General features: G+C 47.2%; 2 protein-coding genes across 8 annotated transcripts in view; one reads left to right on the plus strand and one right to left on the minus strand.

Moving 5' to 3' along the window:
• LOC119175991 (lactosylceramide 4-alpha-galactosyltransferase) overlaps positions 1 to 15,199 on the plus strand; it is a 48,906-nt gene extending 33,707 nt beyond the window's left edge. For 3 of the 6 annotated variants that reach the window (XM_075889321.1, XM_075889322.1, XM_075889320.1), the window contains 5 exons: positions 384 to 518; positions 6,918 to 6,985; positions 7,963 to 8,207; positions 12,613 to 12,810; positions 14,599 to 15,199. In XM_075889321.1, coding sequence (XP_075745436.1) covers positions 391 to 518; positions 6,918 to 6,985; positions 7,963 to 8,207; positions 12,613 to 12,810; positions 14,599 to 15,051 — 1,092 coding nt within the window. In that variant the 5' untranslated portion in view covers positions 384 to 390 and the 3' untranslated portion in view covers positions 15,052 to 15,199. Of the gene's footprint in view, positions 1 to 383; positions 519 to 4,406; positions 4,433 to 6,917; positions 6,986 to 7,962; positions 8,208 to 12,612; positions 12,811 to 14,598 lie in introns of those variants that run through there. The other 3 variants (XM_075889323.1, XM_075889324.1, XM_075889325.1) reach the window with 3 other exon arrangements.
• The window catches only part of LOC119176002 (uncharacterized), a 353,641-nt gene that overhangs the window by 205,601 nt on the left and 132,830 nt on the right, over positions 1 to 15,210 (minus strand). The gene's annotated exons all lie outside the window — the stretch shown is intronic.

A 15,210-nucleotide genomic window follows, 5' to 3' on the forward strand; every position in this document is an offset into this window, starting at 1 on the left:
GATAGATAGATAGATAGATAGATAGATAGATAGATAGATAGATAGATAGATAGATAGTGTATCATAACATAAACGTACCAGTCTTGGTTACTGAGTACGGGCTAGTTGATATTCCATTTAAAATGTGGCACAACGCAAGCGAAGAAAATACAATAAAAAGAGACTAAAAAGTGATTAACGCTCGTCTTCGTTCGTTCGTTCGCTCCATGTGCTCTCTTGTGCTGTATCACACTTGAAATAAGTGATCTTTACCGTTGGCGCATCGACTGGAGCCGTAGTGGTGGGTATGAACCACTTTGGGAAATTAGCGCCATCATCATCGTCATTGTCGTCGTAGTAACGCCACTCACCGCGCTTGTTCCTTTTATTTACACGGTCTGCAGCCCAACCATGGAAGGCACGCCTCTACTGAACGTCGATCAGCTGCCGCCTCTCGTCAGACGACAGGCGGGGCGCGAGGTCAGCTTTCGGCGACGATGGCTGGCCAGCGCCAACGAGCTCCGACGGTTCGCGACAAGGTGGGCCATTGGCGCGATACTTGTCTTCGATAGAACAGCCGACTGTTTCACATCTGTAGACCATTCCGCCTATAGATGTACGCGTGCCAACTTGGCCTGTTAAGGGGACCCTACAAAACTGAACCTCTGAAAATACGAAGAACGAGCACGCTGTTCTCTCCCGGCGTTCCCGGTCCTCGCTGTATACGATTCGCGACGCCAGCTCCTGCTCGTTCACGTGACGTCAGTATGAAATAAGCTCGCGATTGGTCAGTATACAAGATGTATCTGTCGTGAACAGTAGCCCACCTTGTTTTTGCCATGCAGCCGCGTGACCGCTAGGCCTTGTCTCGCGTGACTATGGTGCGCGACAATCGGATTTCACGGCGTTTTCCGCATTTACGACTGGTGGTGGTAGTGGTTAGAAGATGAGAAAAGGCACCTAATTTCTGCAACCCGGTCGGGAGCACGGCGCAGTGCCTACGACTGCCCAAGCAGAGAGAGCAGCGTGTCGTCGAGAGAGAGAGAGAGATAAAGATGCAAGGAAAGGCAGGGAGGTTAACCAGACGCACATCCGGTTTGCTACCCTGCACTGGGGAAGGGATAAAGGGGAGAAAAGAGGTTGCAGAGAGATGAGAAGGTACGTCGAAAAGCGCAAAATACTGACTGGCTCAATGCTTAGCGCGACATTTCGCGCGTTTTCTTGATCGACACGTGGGGTTTAACGTCCCAAAACCACCATATGATTATGAGAGACGCCGTAGTGGAGGGCTCCGGAAATTTAGACCACCTGGGGTTCTTTAACGTGCACCCAAATCTCAGCACACGGGCCTACAGCATTTTAGCCTCCGTCGAAAATGCAGCCGCCGCAGCCGAAATTAGATCCCGCGACCTGCGGGTCAGCGGCTGAGTACCTTAACCAGTAGAACGCCGCGGCGGGGCTTTCATGGGTTTTCTGGGAAAAGAATTATAAAGAGAAGAGAAGACAGCACTTCTAGGAAGTGTAGCGAAGCTTCGCTACACTTCATTTCGCCTAGGCGAGACAGAAATCACTCTGTCGCCTAGAACTCGGTGTGGTTTATAGGACCTTTAAAAGAACGTTTTTTTTTTTACTTTTGTACCTCGTGACGCGAATTCACAGAGTCAGGAAGCGTCTAACGCACAAACCCAACCGTTTCCGCGAGCATACGTCCACCGTATAACACCGTTTCTTTAGTTGTTGAAGATACAAAACGGTCAAGGTTAACATCCCAGTATGGCGCCCCAAAACTCAACCGCCAATTCGACCACAGTCTGTATAACAACCTCAGCAGATGATTTCAACTCCACCCACAGCCATCGTCGTCCCTCCCGCTAAGAAATTTCGTAAGTGTTCCGTGCAACAGCGCTTACTCGTTTTCGTGGCGTCGCGAACTTCTGGAGTGTTCGGGATAGTTCACTTTCTCGTACACACACGCGCGTCTGTGTCGCAGGTTTTAGGTCCGAAACCTGAAATGAAATGTGGCCACGCAAAAGGACAAGTGTCTTTGATAAAAATAGTATTGGCGTGGCTAGGATAAAAGATCGTATTGCCGTATCACGAACGGCTAGAAAATGGCAAGCGAGCGATCAAGGTAGCGTAAACTATTGGAAAACGGTGCGTACAAACATCAGTGTGACTCGCGCATTTTTTACAGCCACATTTTTACACGTTTGCCGGCGCCAGTTGTGTGTACGTTTAACGTAAACTATCGCTCTCTCTGTGCAACAGTTGAACATTTTTTTTTCTAAACACATTGTGTGAACCATAGAATGTACATGTTCTTTCAACGTCATCTCATATCCATGTTCATGTAAATGACGTCTGTCTTGTCATCATCGTTAGAGTATGTCTAAGACGGAAATGTTCTGTTGAGTGTTATTGACGTTTGTGGCAATAAATTTTTTCTAAACACAAACACTTTCTGGCGTTCGTTGACCGGCAAGTCAGCATGCAAGAGCAGTCGCGGCACAGAGACATTTTTGTTGGGTTGATAATGTGTACTGGTGCTTTTGTATTGTGCAAGCGTAGGGGACTGGCATGCCTGCGGGGACGCCCTCAGAGGGCGATGTTTCCTCTGCTACATCGCTTGAGACCCATGATGTTAACACATCCAAACGAACAGTTATTCATTCCGGGGGAGGAAGCTTTCCTCCTGCGGGGTCAACATGATTTATTCATCTCAGAAAGAACAAAGTGTCCATGCCTTGCCTCCATTACTGAGAAGGTAGGCTAGTGTTTGCGATTTCACTGAAGCTGCATTTAGTATTGTATAGGTATTCATTTATTCTTATACGCATTTTTAAATGTTTTTGTTCCTTTTGATGAATTGTACGTACCCCTCAGCATAGTTTTCTTTATGCAAGTTAGAATTTCTTTTTACAGCTACAAAGAATTCCTGTTGTGCATTTGAATGTATATTAAGATATATTAGCAATGTCTTGAGAACGAACAATGTAACACATAAATGTCTTCTGTGCATGTATGATTTTTTTTCAGAAATAAAATTACCTTAAACATTCTTCTCGAATGCCTCATGCGTAGCCACGGGATGGCTTTAAGCTCTCCCATAGCATAATAACTAGAACTCCAAATCGTTACCCACTTTTTTTAAACACACACCCAGCAGAGCCTTTGGGACGGCTTTCAGCTCTCCCATGGTAGAGTACTGAGTACTCTAAATCGTTAACCACTTTTTATAAACACACAGCATTCCGGGAGCATTTTTTTTTCATCTGAGACGGCTTTATGCTCTCCAATAGTAGCGTACGAAGTACTCAAAATTGTTCACCACCTTTTTATACACACATCGCCACTGTGTCGTATTTAGGCGTCATTTTTTGTAGACACGGCTTATTAAGTTTAATTATGACGGCCTGCCCCACCGCGGTGGTCTAGTAGCTAAGGTACTCGGCTGCTGACCCGCAGGTCGCGAGATCGAATCCCGGCTGCGGCGGCTGCATTTCCGATGGAGGCGGAAATGTTGTAGGCCCGTGTGCTCAGATTTGGGTGCACGTTAAAGAACCCCAGGTGGTCGAAATTTCCGGAGCCCTCCACTACGGCGTCTCTCATAATCATATGGTGGTTTTGGGACGTTAAACCCCACATATCAATCAATAATTATGACGGCCTCATGGAATGTGAGGCGCACGGGACGGACGGCTTTCTGTTGTCCAGCCCCATAGTATAGTACTAAGTACTCTAAATCACTAACAACTGTTAGGGGCGAAGCTCTTTATGGCGTGGGTCGTGCGTCCACGATGTATGTATGTAGTAGTAGTAGTAGTAGTAGTAGTAGTAGTAGTAGTAGTAGTAGTAGTAGTAGTAGTAGTAGTAGTAGTAGTAGTAGCAGCAGCAGCAGCAGCAGTAGTCCTCATCGTCGCAGTAATAGGTAAAACCACGTCCACGGCCGGACTAGAGGAGCGGCGCGCACGCACTCTTTAGAATTGAGGAGGAAACCCGCGCAGGTTAACTATAAATAAAAAGCAAGTTGTTTCTGATGAAATACCCTACAGGGACGAGTATCGGTGACTTAATCTCCAATAAAATTCGCCTCAAATTTGAAGCTTACTAAAAAAAAATAGTAACAGTAGGACAAACTTTCAGCACTATTGGCCTCGAGGACATACCGTGGCGCCATATACGTGATGACGTCACTCATAGGATACTGGGTTCTCTTGTCTGCTAGAACACCACATTTCCTGCGCATTCGCTGTGGACATCGTGCGTGCTTCCCTTTGTTTCGAAGCTCAGTGCTTAAAGAAGCGATAAGACCTGATAATACGGGCCAGCAAACTACTAATCGATGCCCCCGGTGTCACTCTCGTGTCTAATTTGCATCGTAAAATCGCGACCAAGAACCGGTGCAGCCATGGAGGATGATGCAAGTGCCGCCACGGGGGACAATGCAAGCAAGGTGAGTGCACGCATCCTATCTGTGACGTCACAACAATCGCAGCGCTAGCCTCTCTAGCGGAGGCCAATCTCTAGATATTGGCCTCTAGCGGAGGCCAATATCTGAGCAGAAAAGGTTGCCGTGCACATTAAACTGAGTGATTTGTGGGGTTTAACGTCCCAAAACCACCAGAAGATTATGAGAGACGCCGTAGTGGAGAGCTCCGAAACTTTTTACCACCTGGGGTTCTTTAACGTGCACCCAAACCTGAGCACATGGAGCTTTAGCATTTTCGCCTACATCGAAAATGCAGCCGCCGCGGCCAGGATTCGATCCCGCAACCTGCGGGTCAGGAGCCGAGTACCTTAGCCACTAGACCACCGCGGCGGGGCGTGCACATTAAACTCGCTCGGCGTAACCTCCTTGGTTTCAGCAAGATGTAGCGAGGGTTGGGCTGCAGTGCCATGAATATAGTGAACTATAGTATATAGCCATGAACTAGCGGCGGTGAAAGGAGGAAACCAGACACGAAGCGCAGGCCGTAAGGACGTGGGCACGTGCCGTTCCTTTTGTCCGGCCGTGCCACCTCTCGTTTAGCCCCTGGAAATTGCGCTTGATGGCGGTACTTCTATATGATGAACATATGATGCAAAGATGCGAGGTGGCAGTACTTGGAGTGTTCGCTAGATGCACGGACGGATGGATGGACGCACAGACGGACGCATGGATGGTTGGGCGGGGGGACGGACGGACGCACGAACGAACGCAGGGATGGACGCACGGATGGACACACGACATACACACGGAAGGACGGACTTAGAATGCTTCGCCCCACTCATCATCATGCACTCCGGGGATATGCTTTGATTTTTTTTTTCAAACACATACGGTCAAACTATTAATGTTCTTGAAACTGGGACCACTCATTTCTCTCCCATATAGTAAGAGTACATCGTACTCTAGACCGGCGAACATTTGTTCTAAGCACATGATAGCGGTTCGTTTTTTTTTTTAAAGACATGTAAAGCCAAATTGATCTGAGACGGCCTTCTGCTCTCACATGTAAAAGTACTAAGTACTCTGAATCGTTAAACACGTTTTCTAAACACATGTATTTGTTCCTTTTGCGTCACGAGTATAAGCGGGCCAGCTTGCGGCTCCCCTCCAGTATATAGTGCGTATGTTACTCTAAAGCGCTCAAAAATTATTCTAGACGCAGCTTCGGCCTAGAAAAATGCGGCCGCTGTGCCTGGGTGCGAGGCTACGTTCGCATTAAGAGTTCGGAAGCCAGGTCGAGTTTGTATTACTAGATACAAAAAAAAAAAAAAATCAGCGCGCCCGGAAAAATGCGCGAAAAAAATAAGCTAACGCAGCCTTTGTTTAGAACGAACACTTCACGATTTAGAGTACGATGTACTCGGGAGCGGCAAGCTGTCTCAGTCTATGATTAAAGCAAGTTCTACGCTACCTCCAGAAGCACAGGAAAAGAATGGCGAGGCACGTGTTAGCCAATTACCTTCCTAGCAAATGAATTTAATCTTTGCAGAAACCTGGTATCATACCCGGGTCACTTTGTTCGTGTCTTTCGCGGCTTTTGCGAGCCATCTGTGCAAGACTGCGGTCATGTGCGTCAAAAAAAAAAAAATGTGGTTTACCTTTTCCGCTTTCTTTAATATTTATTTTAGTAACTTCACAGCGCTCGTGGTGACCTCTTCTTTATCATCTGTCCCAGTTTTTGGCGCTGTGAGTTTGTTCCGTGACTTTCATATCATCTGATTTTCATTGTGTTGCTATGGCGGTTAAAAAGAGATGAGGGTCCATGATCGTGAATTTCGTGATTGCTAACACTCCGTTTTTATGCCATGTGCGCATTCTAACCTCTAGCTCTTTAAAGGGTTTCATTTCATTTCCTGCAATACATTAATTGTATGGGTTTAACGTCTCGATACCACCAAATGATTATGAGTGACGTATTCATTTTCATGAAAAAAAAAAGGGCTGTCAAGGTAATTCTAACCTCAAATAACGGGAGAGGTCGAGCGAGCTTCTGTGTGACGGTTATACGAGCTCGATGTTGTTAAGAATAATCGTTTGGCTTTTGTATACGTCTCAGAACTACGACATGCGTCTGAGGGACGCCGTAAAGGAGGGCTTCGGAAATTTGTGCCATCTGGTGTTCATTAGCGCACACCTAAATCAAGTGCACTGGTCTCGAGAATCTCGCCTCCTCCTAAACGGGGCCGCCGTGGTCGACATTTCGGTGCGGCGTGACCTTCGCATTAGCAGTCCAGTACTGCTCGTAGTTATTATTAAAGGCGGTATCGACGATATTAAATTTTTTCAAAATAATATAAAACTTGGTAGCAGACATCACAGTGCTTATCATAACGTAACGAGACACCTACGGCACCAGAGTCACGGATTATACATTTCTCTCATTCTTTGCGGATTCTCTTTTGCCAAACTTTCGTCTTTCTCGTCTTACTTTCTTTCTATTCTTCCGCAGACTCACCGCGGCAGCTGTCATTGTCGTGGTAACCGCCTACATCACCATCGGTGGCGAAGGTTACAAGAGTAAGTTTCTGCGAAGACTTTATGACGTGCAGATATACCCCCGATTGCGCCATGTGATGAGCCCTATTACTCTTCTTTTTCCAAAGTCAATGTGCAGCAACTTCAATGATACCCATGTACGCCGAAGAGAAGCAAATAATGAGTGCTTAAGTATCGCGTTCCAAAGCTACGATATTATTATGAAAACTTAACCATATTCTTTGACTTTAGCACAAATGCACCAATAGTTCACTTAGATACGAATTAGATGCTTCCATAGACACCGGCGTTTGGCGTACACAACTGTCCATCATTAAATAAAACAGTTAATCAGATGCCTTGGTAGCAAAACAGATGGGAACAATGCAAACCGTTGAACTGTCATAGATCCTTTCTTTTCTGATGACACCTCTCAATCAAGAGGTTCTCAACGAAAGAGCAAAAAAAAAAGAGAAAAAAATTGTACTCGTTCTGTGGTCCACAGTTGCAAGCGAAGTCCATATGAATTTACTTTGCAGACTAAGTTGTCATATGCAATCTCTTTCCCTTAAAATGGTATATTAAGTCCCCCTTATACTTTATTATTTCACCCTCCTGATTAGCCCACACCAGGGGCGTGGCCAGAAATTGATTTCGGGGAGGGAGAATCAATAACTGTGTATTTTAGTGTACGTTTGCGCACGTGTATACATGCACATGCAAAATTGAAGAATTTCCAGGAAGGAAGGACCTGGACCCCTCTTTTCCACCCCGTCTACGCCAGTGGCTCGCATGATAGAATGGTGGTCCCACAGAGGCGTAGTTTATAGCTTCGAGCCATTGACAACGTTAGCAGTCCTTTGTAGCTTTGTGCCTAACACACAAGTTGATGAAATTTTTTTTTTCTCCCCTTTGACGATCATTCCGCCAAAACTGGATTGTCGCGTACGTCTATGTGTTGCGACGCCCTTCTGCAGTACGCACCTTACAGGCCTTATAAATTGGCACGCTCTGTCTAGGAGGCAGGGGACGCGTGGATAGGACTGATCGTGAACGACGCTTTCTGTTCCTGGAGACCGCGTACCCGCCCGAAGTCACCGGTCGCTTCGCGTGCGCCATCGAGTCGGCGGCCAAGCATCACCCCGGCTGGGCAGTGAACGTGCTCGCCGCGGTGGACGCAGCGAACGGCACCGACTCGTGGCTGGACGGGCCGTTCAAGCACATGCTGGCCGGTCTCCCCAACGTGGCTTTTGGAAGCGTGCAGGTAAGCCAAACATTAAACACTTTTAAGTCGATATAACGGTGATTTAGTGGTGATAATAACGACCCAGAGCATAACTTATGCATTCCCCTAAGGCGACTGGAAGTTGAAAGCCATCTTTTTTTTTTTTTCAACAAAACCTCAAGGCCATCCAGAAGACCCACGACGTGGCGGCGAGGAGATATAGGCCTCCCGTTCCTATATGCGTGGAAGCAGCCCGTGATTCTTTCCCTATAAAACGGGGGCGGATACCTTCAGCTTCTCAATGAAGCTTTTATCTATCTATCTATCTATCTATCTATCTATCTATCTATCTATCTATCTATCTATCTATCTATCTATCTATCTATCTATCTATCTATCTATCTATCTATCTATCTATCTATCTATCTATCTATCTATCTATCTATCTATCTATCTATCTATCTATCTATCTATCTATCTATCTATCTATCTATCTATCTATCTATCTATCTATCTATCTATCTATCTATCTATCTATCTATCTATCTATCTATCTATCTATCTATCTATCTATCTATCTATCTATCTATCTATCTATCTATCTATCTATCTATCTATCTATCTATCTATCTATCTATCTATCTATCTATCTATCTATCTATCTATCTATCTATCTATCTATCAATATACTTCTCAGTTATTGTATTGTTCCTGCACCACCACCTCCTAAAGCTTTCTGTACCGAATGTGGTTTTTATACCTTGTCTCCAAGAGCGGCGGCCCATCGCAGGGCTTTGCAGATGTCCACCCGTTTGACCGAGCGATGATGTGGTGGCGTCATCATGTGGAGCCAGTTGCGATTACGTTATAGCGACGTCATCACGTTCTCATTGACGTCGCACATTTTTGTGACTTGCGGCACCATAACCCTATGAATATTGTTTGCGTATAACCCGTGTTGACGCCGACACAGGTTGTCGGTTAACTTTCGCGTGTGATGGGGCATCCAGCATGGGGGTAGCCGAGAGGGGGGGGGGGCGCTGTTCAAGCACCTACACACACACCCTAAATATTCGATGTTGCTTGCGTTTACATGCACGCAGTCATACAAACGCAAGCAAGAGCACACGTAAAGTATGGCTGACCCCCCCCCCCCGCCTTCCCTCGAAAAAAAAAAAAATTCTGGCTACGCCCTTGGCATCTAGAGCTTCGGTCTTCAAATATAGGACTGTGAATACATAGCCCCCTATGTTTGCTGAAAAAAGAATGCGCTTTTATGCAGTTTCTACCATCTTTGCCACGTTGTTATTTACGACGCTGATAAAGGAAACTCGCTTCGAAACCTTCCGACGAGCTTAGTCTCGTTAGTCCTGTTATAAGCAGCGAATTGGGTTTGCACGTTCAGCAGCGGTGACCCACATTTCTCCAACTTTTGACTTCGCCCGTGGCCGTAACCTGATTTTCTAGTGAGTTGTTTTGAAACCACCGGCAAAGCAAACTCCTCACGACGCGCCCCGTAATGAGCGAATCACTCCTTCTCCAGCACCGTTTAGCTGGTAACCTGTAACGCAGTGATTCCATGCTGGCCTGCGGCGTCATGTTTGTGGACACGATGAAGTGGGTTCGTATGCTTTAGCAGTAAAAAATAAAATACTATCGCAACGTGTTCTCTTAGGGAGCCGGCGACTTAACGTATCGCAAGTTTCAGAAACATGAAGGAACCGATGTTGGCCCGAAATGCGGAGAAACTTCGCAACACGTGACGTCACGCTGCTGGTTCAGGTTTTCGGTGCGAAATCGAAAAATGAAACTTTGTAAGGCGCGTCTTCTCCGCACCTCACCCGAGTCTAGACAGGCACCAAGCATCTGAGTGTCGACAGCTACGAACAGACTGCTACCCAAATCCTGTGCACCTCCACAGGAGCTATCTACACCTATACCTGGACAACGTTTGGAGGCTACGTGCTCAGAAATAGATGTGGCTGAATCTAATGTGGTGGACCCAATGGCCGCCTTTCTACGGCCCTTGGTGCCCCAGCATCGTTAATCTATAACGAACCGCCCTTGGAAACCAATAACTGCCGCAGTGTTGCCAGGGCATCTCAGAGACTTTGTCTGGAGGCTGGGCTGGGGCTTGCTCGCCACGCGAGATCGGTTGCAGCGATGGCAGGTAGTCCGCACTTCCACTTGCCCCAGCTGCGTCATGGTTGAGACCAATCGACATGCGACGATTGAATGTGTGGTCTCTCGCATTTTTTTGGCGAGCGGTCCATGGCGGTTTTCGGGGACAGGGTGTGCGAAGATTCGTGTCCAACGGCCGATTTCCGCGCGGGTGCTTTTCGGCTCTTTTAATAGTTACAGGGCTGTTCAGTCTTCGGCGAAACCGATGAGAGGCTGTAGCTGCGAACTGCTGCCGTTTGTTTTATAGCATCTATTGCATTGTTATACCATTCATTGTATCATAATATCACATTGAGTTTTTGTGTACAAGTGTGCCAACATTGTCATGTATATTAGGGCAATGATGTCTTCAGTGCAACGTAGTGATGTTTGTCTTGGCGCATAGATGTGCCAAAGTATATGTACACCCCTTATTACTGAAATGCTGTGAAATCTTTGTGCTCAGGACATAGTGTAAACTTTTTTCTAAACAGGAATAACCCAACCTATATGAACAAGTTCTCACGAAGCCCTCCGGGAGCGATGATGGCTATTGTGTTGCTCAGTTCAGAGGTCCAAGACCAAAAACAGGCTATCCAACAGGCCAAAAAGGCTATAGGGAAACTACTTCTCCGGGTACCTGTTTGTGCCGTCTGGTCCGGGCCATAAACGTGCCAAATTTTGCTATATAGATGTGTTTAGAAAAAGTGCCTAACGATTTTGAACTCTTTGTACTGAACTATGAGAGAGCCGTTAGCCGTCCCGTGGTCCTCACACTTGATGAGGCCCTGCTGACAAAAATTACTGCGTGAACGAGTTCGCGCAGCAGTGTAATAGTTGTGGTCCCAGAGGACCGGCGATTGAGAGTTGCGCCTTCAACTCCCAAGTGTTTAGAAAAGGTGGGTACCCATTTAGCGTACTAGGTACTCCAATATGGGACTGCAAAGAGCCGTCTCGTGGGCCTCACACTTGGTAAATCCCTTTTGACAAAAATTGAGCCGCGAACGAGTTCACCACGAGTGGTTCCACATGGGCAACTCGCAGACTGATGAACATGCAATTATTGCCCCGAAGTGTGTTTAGAAAAATTAGTAAACAATTTAGAGTGCTTGGTACTGTATGGGAGAGCGTAAAGACGTCCCGTGAGCTTTACACGTGATGATACTCTGTCGACAAAATTACAGCGCCCATTGTTGCACTTGTACTTTTAATAAAACGTTGGAGGGTTTCCCAATCCTTGGCCTAAAGATAGACCAAAGTGATATAATGAACCAGATTTCGGCTGCTAAATGATACTTCGAAAGCTCTACAGCCGTTAATTTCGTCATCACTAAATCAATAATAGAAGGCGAAATCAAGGCCAACGTTTCCTTTTTATACTTCGTGCAGAAATCTTCGCGCGTGATGTCAGTCATTTCGAAATGTTTATTCCGTATTTGAGCCGCAATCGCTCAACGAACATTTCTGCAACTTGGCCGCTGTGTCTCTGGCCCAATGTGAAGAGAATGTACTTCCTATTTACCTACTAGGAATTACGTAGGCAGAGAACGTCAAAATCTATGAAGTCACGGTGATTGGCGTAGAAAACTTAAAATGGCGTTGGCGCCCGTGTTTTTTTTTTTTTTGGGGGGGGGGGGGTGTACACTTTCTTGTTTACCAAAGCATGTTCTCGCTGCAAGTGTGGTAATTTTGGTATTGTGAAAGAGTCATTTACCAACGCAAGAAGAAGCGTATCTCTTTAATGCTCCTTTGATTGTCTGGTAGTTGTAGATCCCACATCGGCATTCCCTCTGCTCAGGTGTACTCTTTGATTTGAGAGTGTTTCGTCACGCTGCCGAAGCGAATATCGGAGGCCACGTAAGAAGAAGTGTGTGGTTGAAATCATCTCCGCCAGGTGTCGCGACAATACTAGCTATCGACAGGAAAGCCGCATGCTCTTACAATGAGGTTGTTCAGTTAACTTTATTTAACTATCGCGACAGATGATTGGCTCATATATTAACCAAAACTGTGCTACAATATGACGTGTTTTCAACATGACTCTTAACTTTAACCACAAACATCTATTTCCTACCAGTCTCATTTGGAAAAGGCTTTTTTTGTGTGAATATTCGGAAAACTGGAAGTGCTAGGCAAGATATACTTGAAAGAAAAACAAGAGTGTCACTCGTTGCTCGTAGCCACTAAAAACAAGTGACGGCACAACGGTTAACAATGGTTTCTCTAAATAATGAGACTCATCAAACTGTGCCTTCAAGACATGCACGTCATATACGCCCGACAGGTCGCCGATATTCTGCGCGGCACGCCTCTGGAATCCTGGAGCGCCCAGCGCAAAGACAACGCCCGTTTCAAGGAGGTCTTGTCGAACGTGTTGCGCCTGGCGCTTCTCTACAAGCGAGGCGGCGTCTATCTCAGCAAGGACACTATCGTAATGCGGCCACTGCACGCGTTCCACTCCTGCCTCTCGCAGACGGCGCTGGTGAGTAGATGTCAGCTTTAGACAATGGTGTAGCCAGGAGATGGAACACCAGACCACCCCCAACCACCAACAAACATTTTTTGCGCCATGGCATACAAAGCGACAAAAAATGACCGCTGCAAGGTGCCGCCCCCCCCCCCCCCCCGCCCTCCTGAAGTTAAGAAGGTGCCTTCTTTTTCCAAAATAATTTCTTCCCGGCTTAGAACGTGCTGTTTGACGTCGCCGACGCGAACTCCTGTCCCTGGCTTTAGATATCAGGGGAGATGTGGTGCGGGGCAAACTTGGTCGTCGAGTCACTACGTGGGCCTCATATGGGTCCATAGATATCCATGTTACAGTTAAGAATAGTGAGAGAAACTGCAACGCTATATATGGCGTTTACAGGAAGTGCAAACAGTGCAACGATGGACATGAAATTTCTATCAAGGTTCACCACAAAGGATAATCTGGCACTAGCAAGACCGAAAGAAGTCGTTAATCGCTAGAACCCCCTGAGATTCAAAGTGTATGAAAACATCAACTGGTCAGTGGTTCAGATAAGAAACTTACTATGTTCAGGGCATTGGTGAAAATTCGCGCTGTCATGGTCGTTACGGGCGCAGTAAACGGTTAATAATTGAATTCAAGACTACACCGAAGAAAGAAAAAAATATCGGGAAGACTACGTTATGGTGCAACGGATACAATACGCCTGATTATGACAAACATGCTGCGTCACTTCTTGTCGCCGGCCCATTTCATTTGGGATGGCAGTAAAGCATAATACTAATTATCGTCGTCGACTGAACCAGGAGGGTTCAGGGGCGGACAACACCTCACAATAAATAGAAGCGAGGAGGGGGTAGCTTATGTGTGAAGTATTGCTCCACACACAAACCTTCAGCGTCCGATACTTCAATCGATTAACCATTCTCCGCTGCATGAACCTTATCTACAAGAGGAGCACACACCTGATGCTAACACATTCCCATCTCTTCCAAATTCGAACACACATCGTGCCCACAAACTGCATACATCTATGTTCACGCTCCGGAGAACTCGCACGCTGATATCGCCAAACGTGGGCTTGACAATTCCATCCTACAACGTCCACTCCACTTTTCAAGCAATGATTCGCATCGGTAACCTTGAGCGGCAGCCACGGCTCGTTGGTCAGGCAGTGACAGTGGTGAAAAGCAAAAAGCCGTACGATAAGGCTGCCTTGACTTTCGGCTCCGAGTTTTTCACGCAAAATAAAAGTGTTTCTTTTAATCTCTCGCATGCAGTATGTGCCCGCTTTGCAACGTACCGGACACCCTGGCACAATTGCTTCTTGCATGCCAGTGTATTGCCAGACGCGATCTGCAACAATACACGACTGACAAATGAAGCAGGACAGACGAACGAAGACCTAACTGAAACGTGGGAGGTGAAGCTTGCCCTCGAGGACCTGTAAGACCAAGAACAACTTGAAGAAGAATGGCGATTTGGGCTAGTTGGTTTGAATTCATAGTAATAAGGGCTGCAGCACGAGCACGAATGTGCTCGCGCTGCAGCCTTTTTTGCCTTCCGTACCTCGACTTTGTCTGTTTCTTCTAGCACATTCGTGCTCGCGCTGCAGCCCTTATTACTATGACAAGAACAACTTGTCGCCAGGTCCAAGAGGGCAGTAGAAGCCAGATGGTTCCTGGACTAAGGAGCCCTCCCACCTCAGGGTGACGCCGGGTATTGCTCGGGGCACTGTTTCAAAATAAACGTTTACTTCTCTCTCTCTCTCTCTCTCTCTCTCTCTCTCTCTCTCGCATGCAGCGCAAGGGGGACGCCGTTAGCAACAGTTTCCTGTTCTTCAAAGCGGGCCACCCGTTCCTGCGAGACGCGATGGAGCACGTAGCCAGCGAGCACCACCCGGCGAACCTAAAGGCGTCCATCGGCTCTTCGCTGCTCCACGACGTACTCCTGGAGCGCTGCGGTGTCGACAGCGTGGCGTCGCTGGCCGCCGAGGGCCGACCGTGCCGGGACGTGCTCGTGCTGCCGTGGCACACGCTGATGCCCGTCCCGTGGACGGCCTGGAACGTGCTGTTCGACGTCGCCGACACGAACTCCTCGTGGTGGGAGGTGTGCCGGGATAGCCACGCCATGTGCCTCTACGGCAAGATGAGCGGCCGCAGAAGGGCCGAGAGGAACTCGCCTTACTGGCGCGCCGCCACGGAGCACTGCCCGCGATCGCTGAACATGTCCCTCGATCTCGACGAACGGTTCTGACACGCCACTCGCTCGAACGACTCCTTCTTACAGATTGTAGTTGGTAGACGCCTAAATACGCATTTTTTGGCATTAAAAAAACGCGCGCTCTAAGAAAGGTGTCCAACAGTACGAGCAGTTCGACCGAATAAACTTTATTTAGGTGAAAGCCTTGAATGT

This window comes from Rhipicephalus microplus, chromosome 3 (genome assembly GCF_043290135.1).
Source record: "Rhipicephalus microplus isolate Deutch F79 chromosome 3, USDA_Rmic, whole genome shotgun sequence".
NCBI lineage: Eukaryota > Metazoa > Arthropoda > Arachnida > Ixodida > Ixodidae > Rhipicephalus > Rhipicephalus microplus.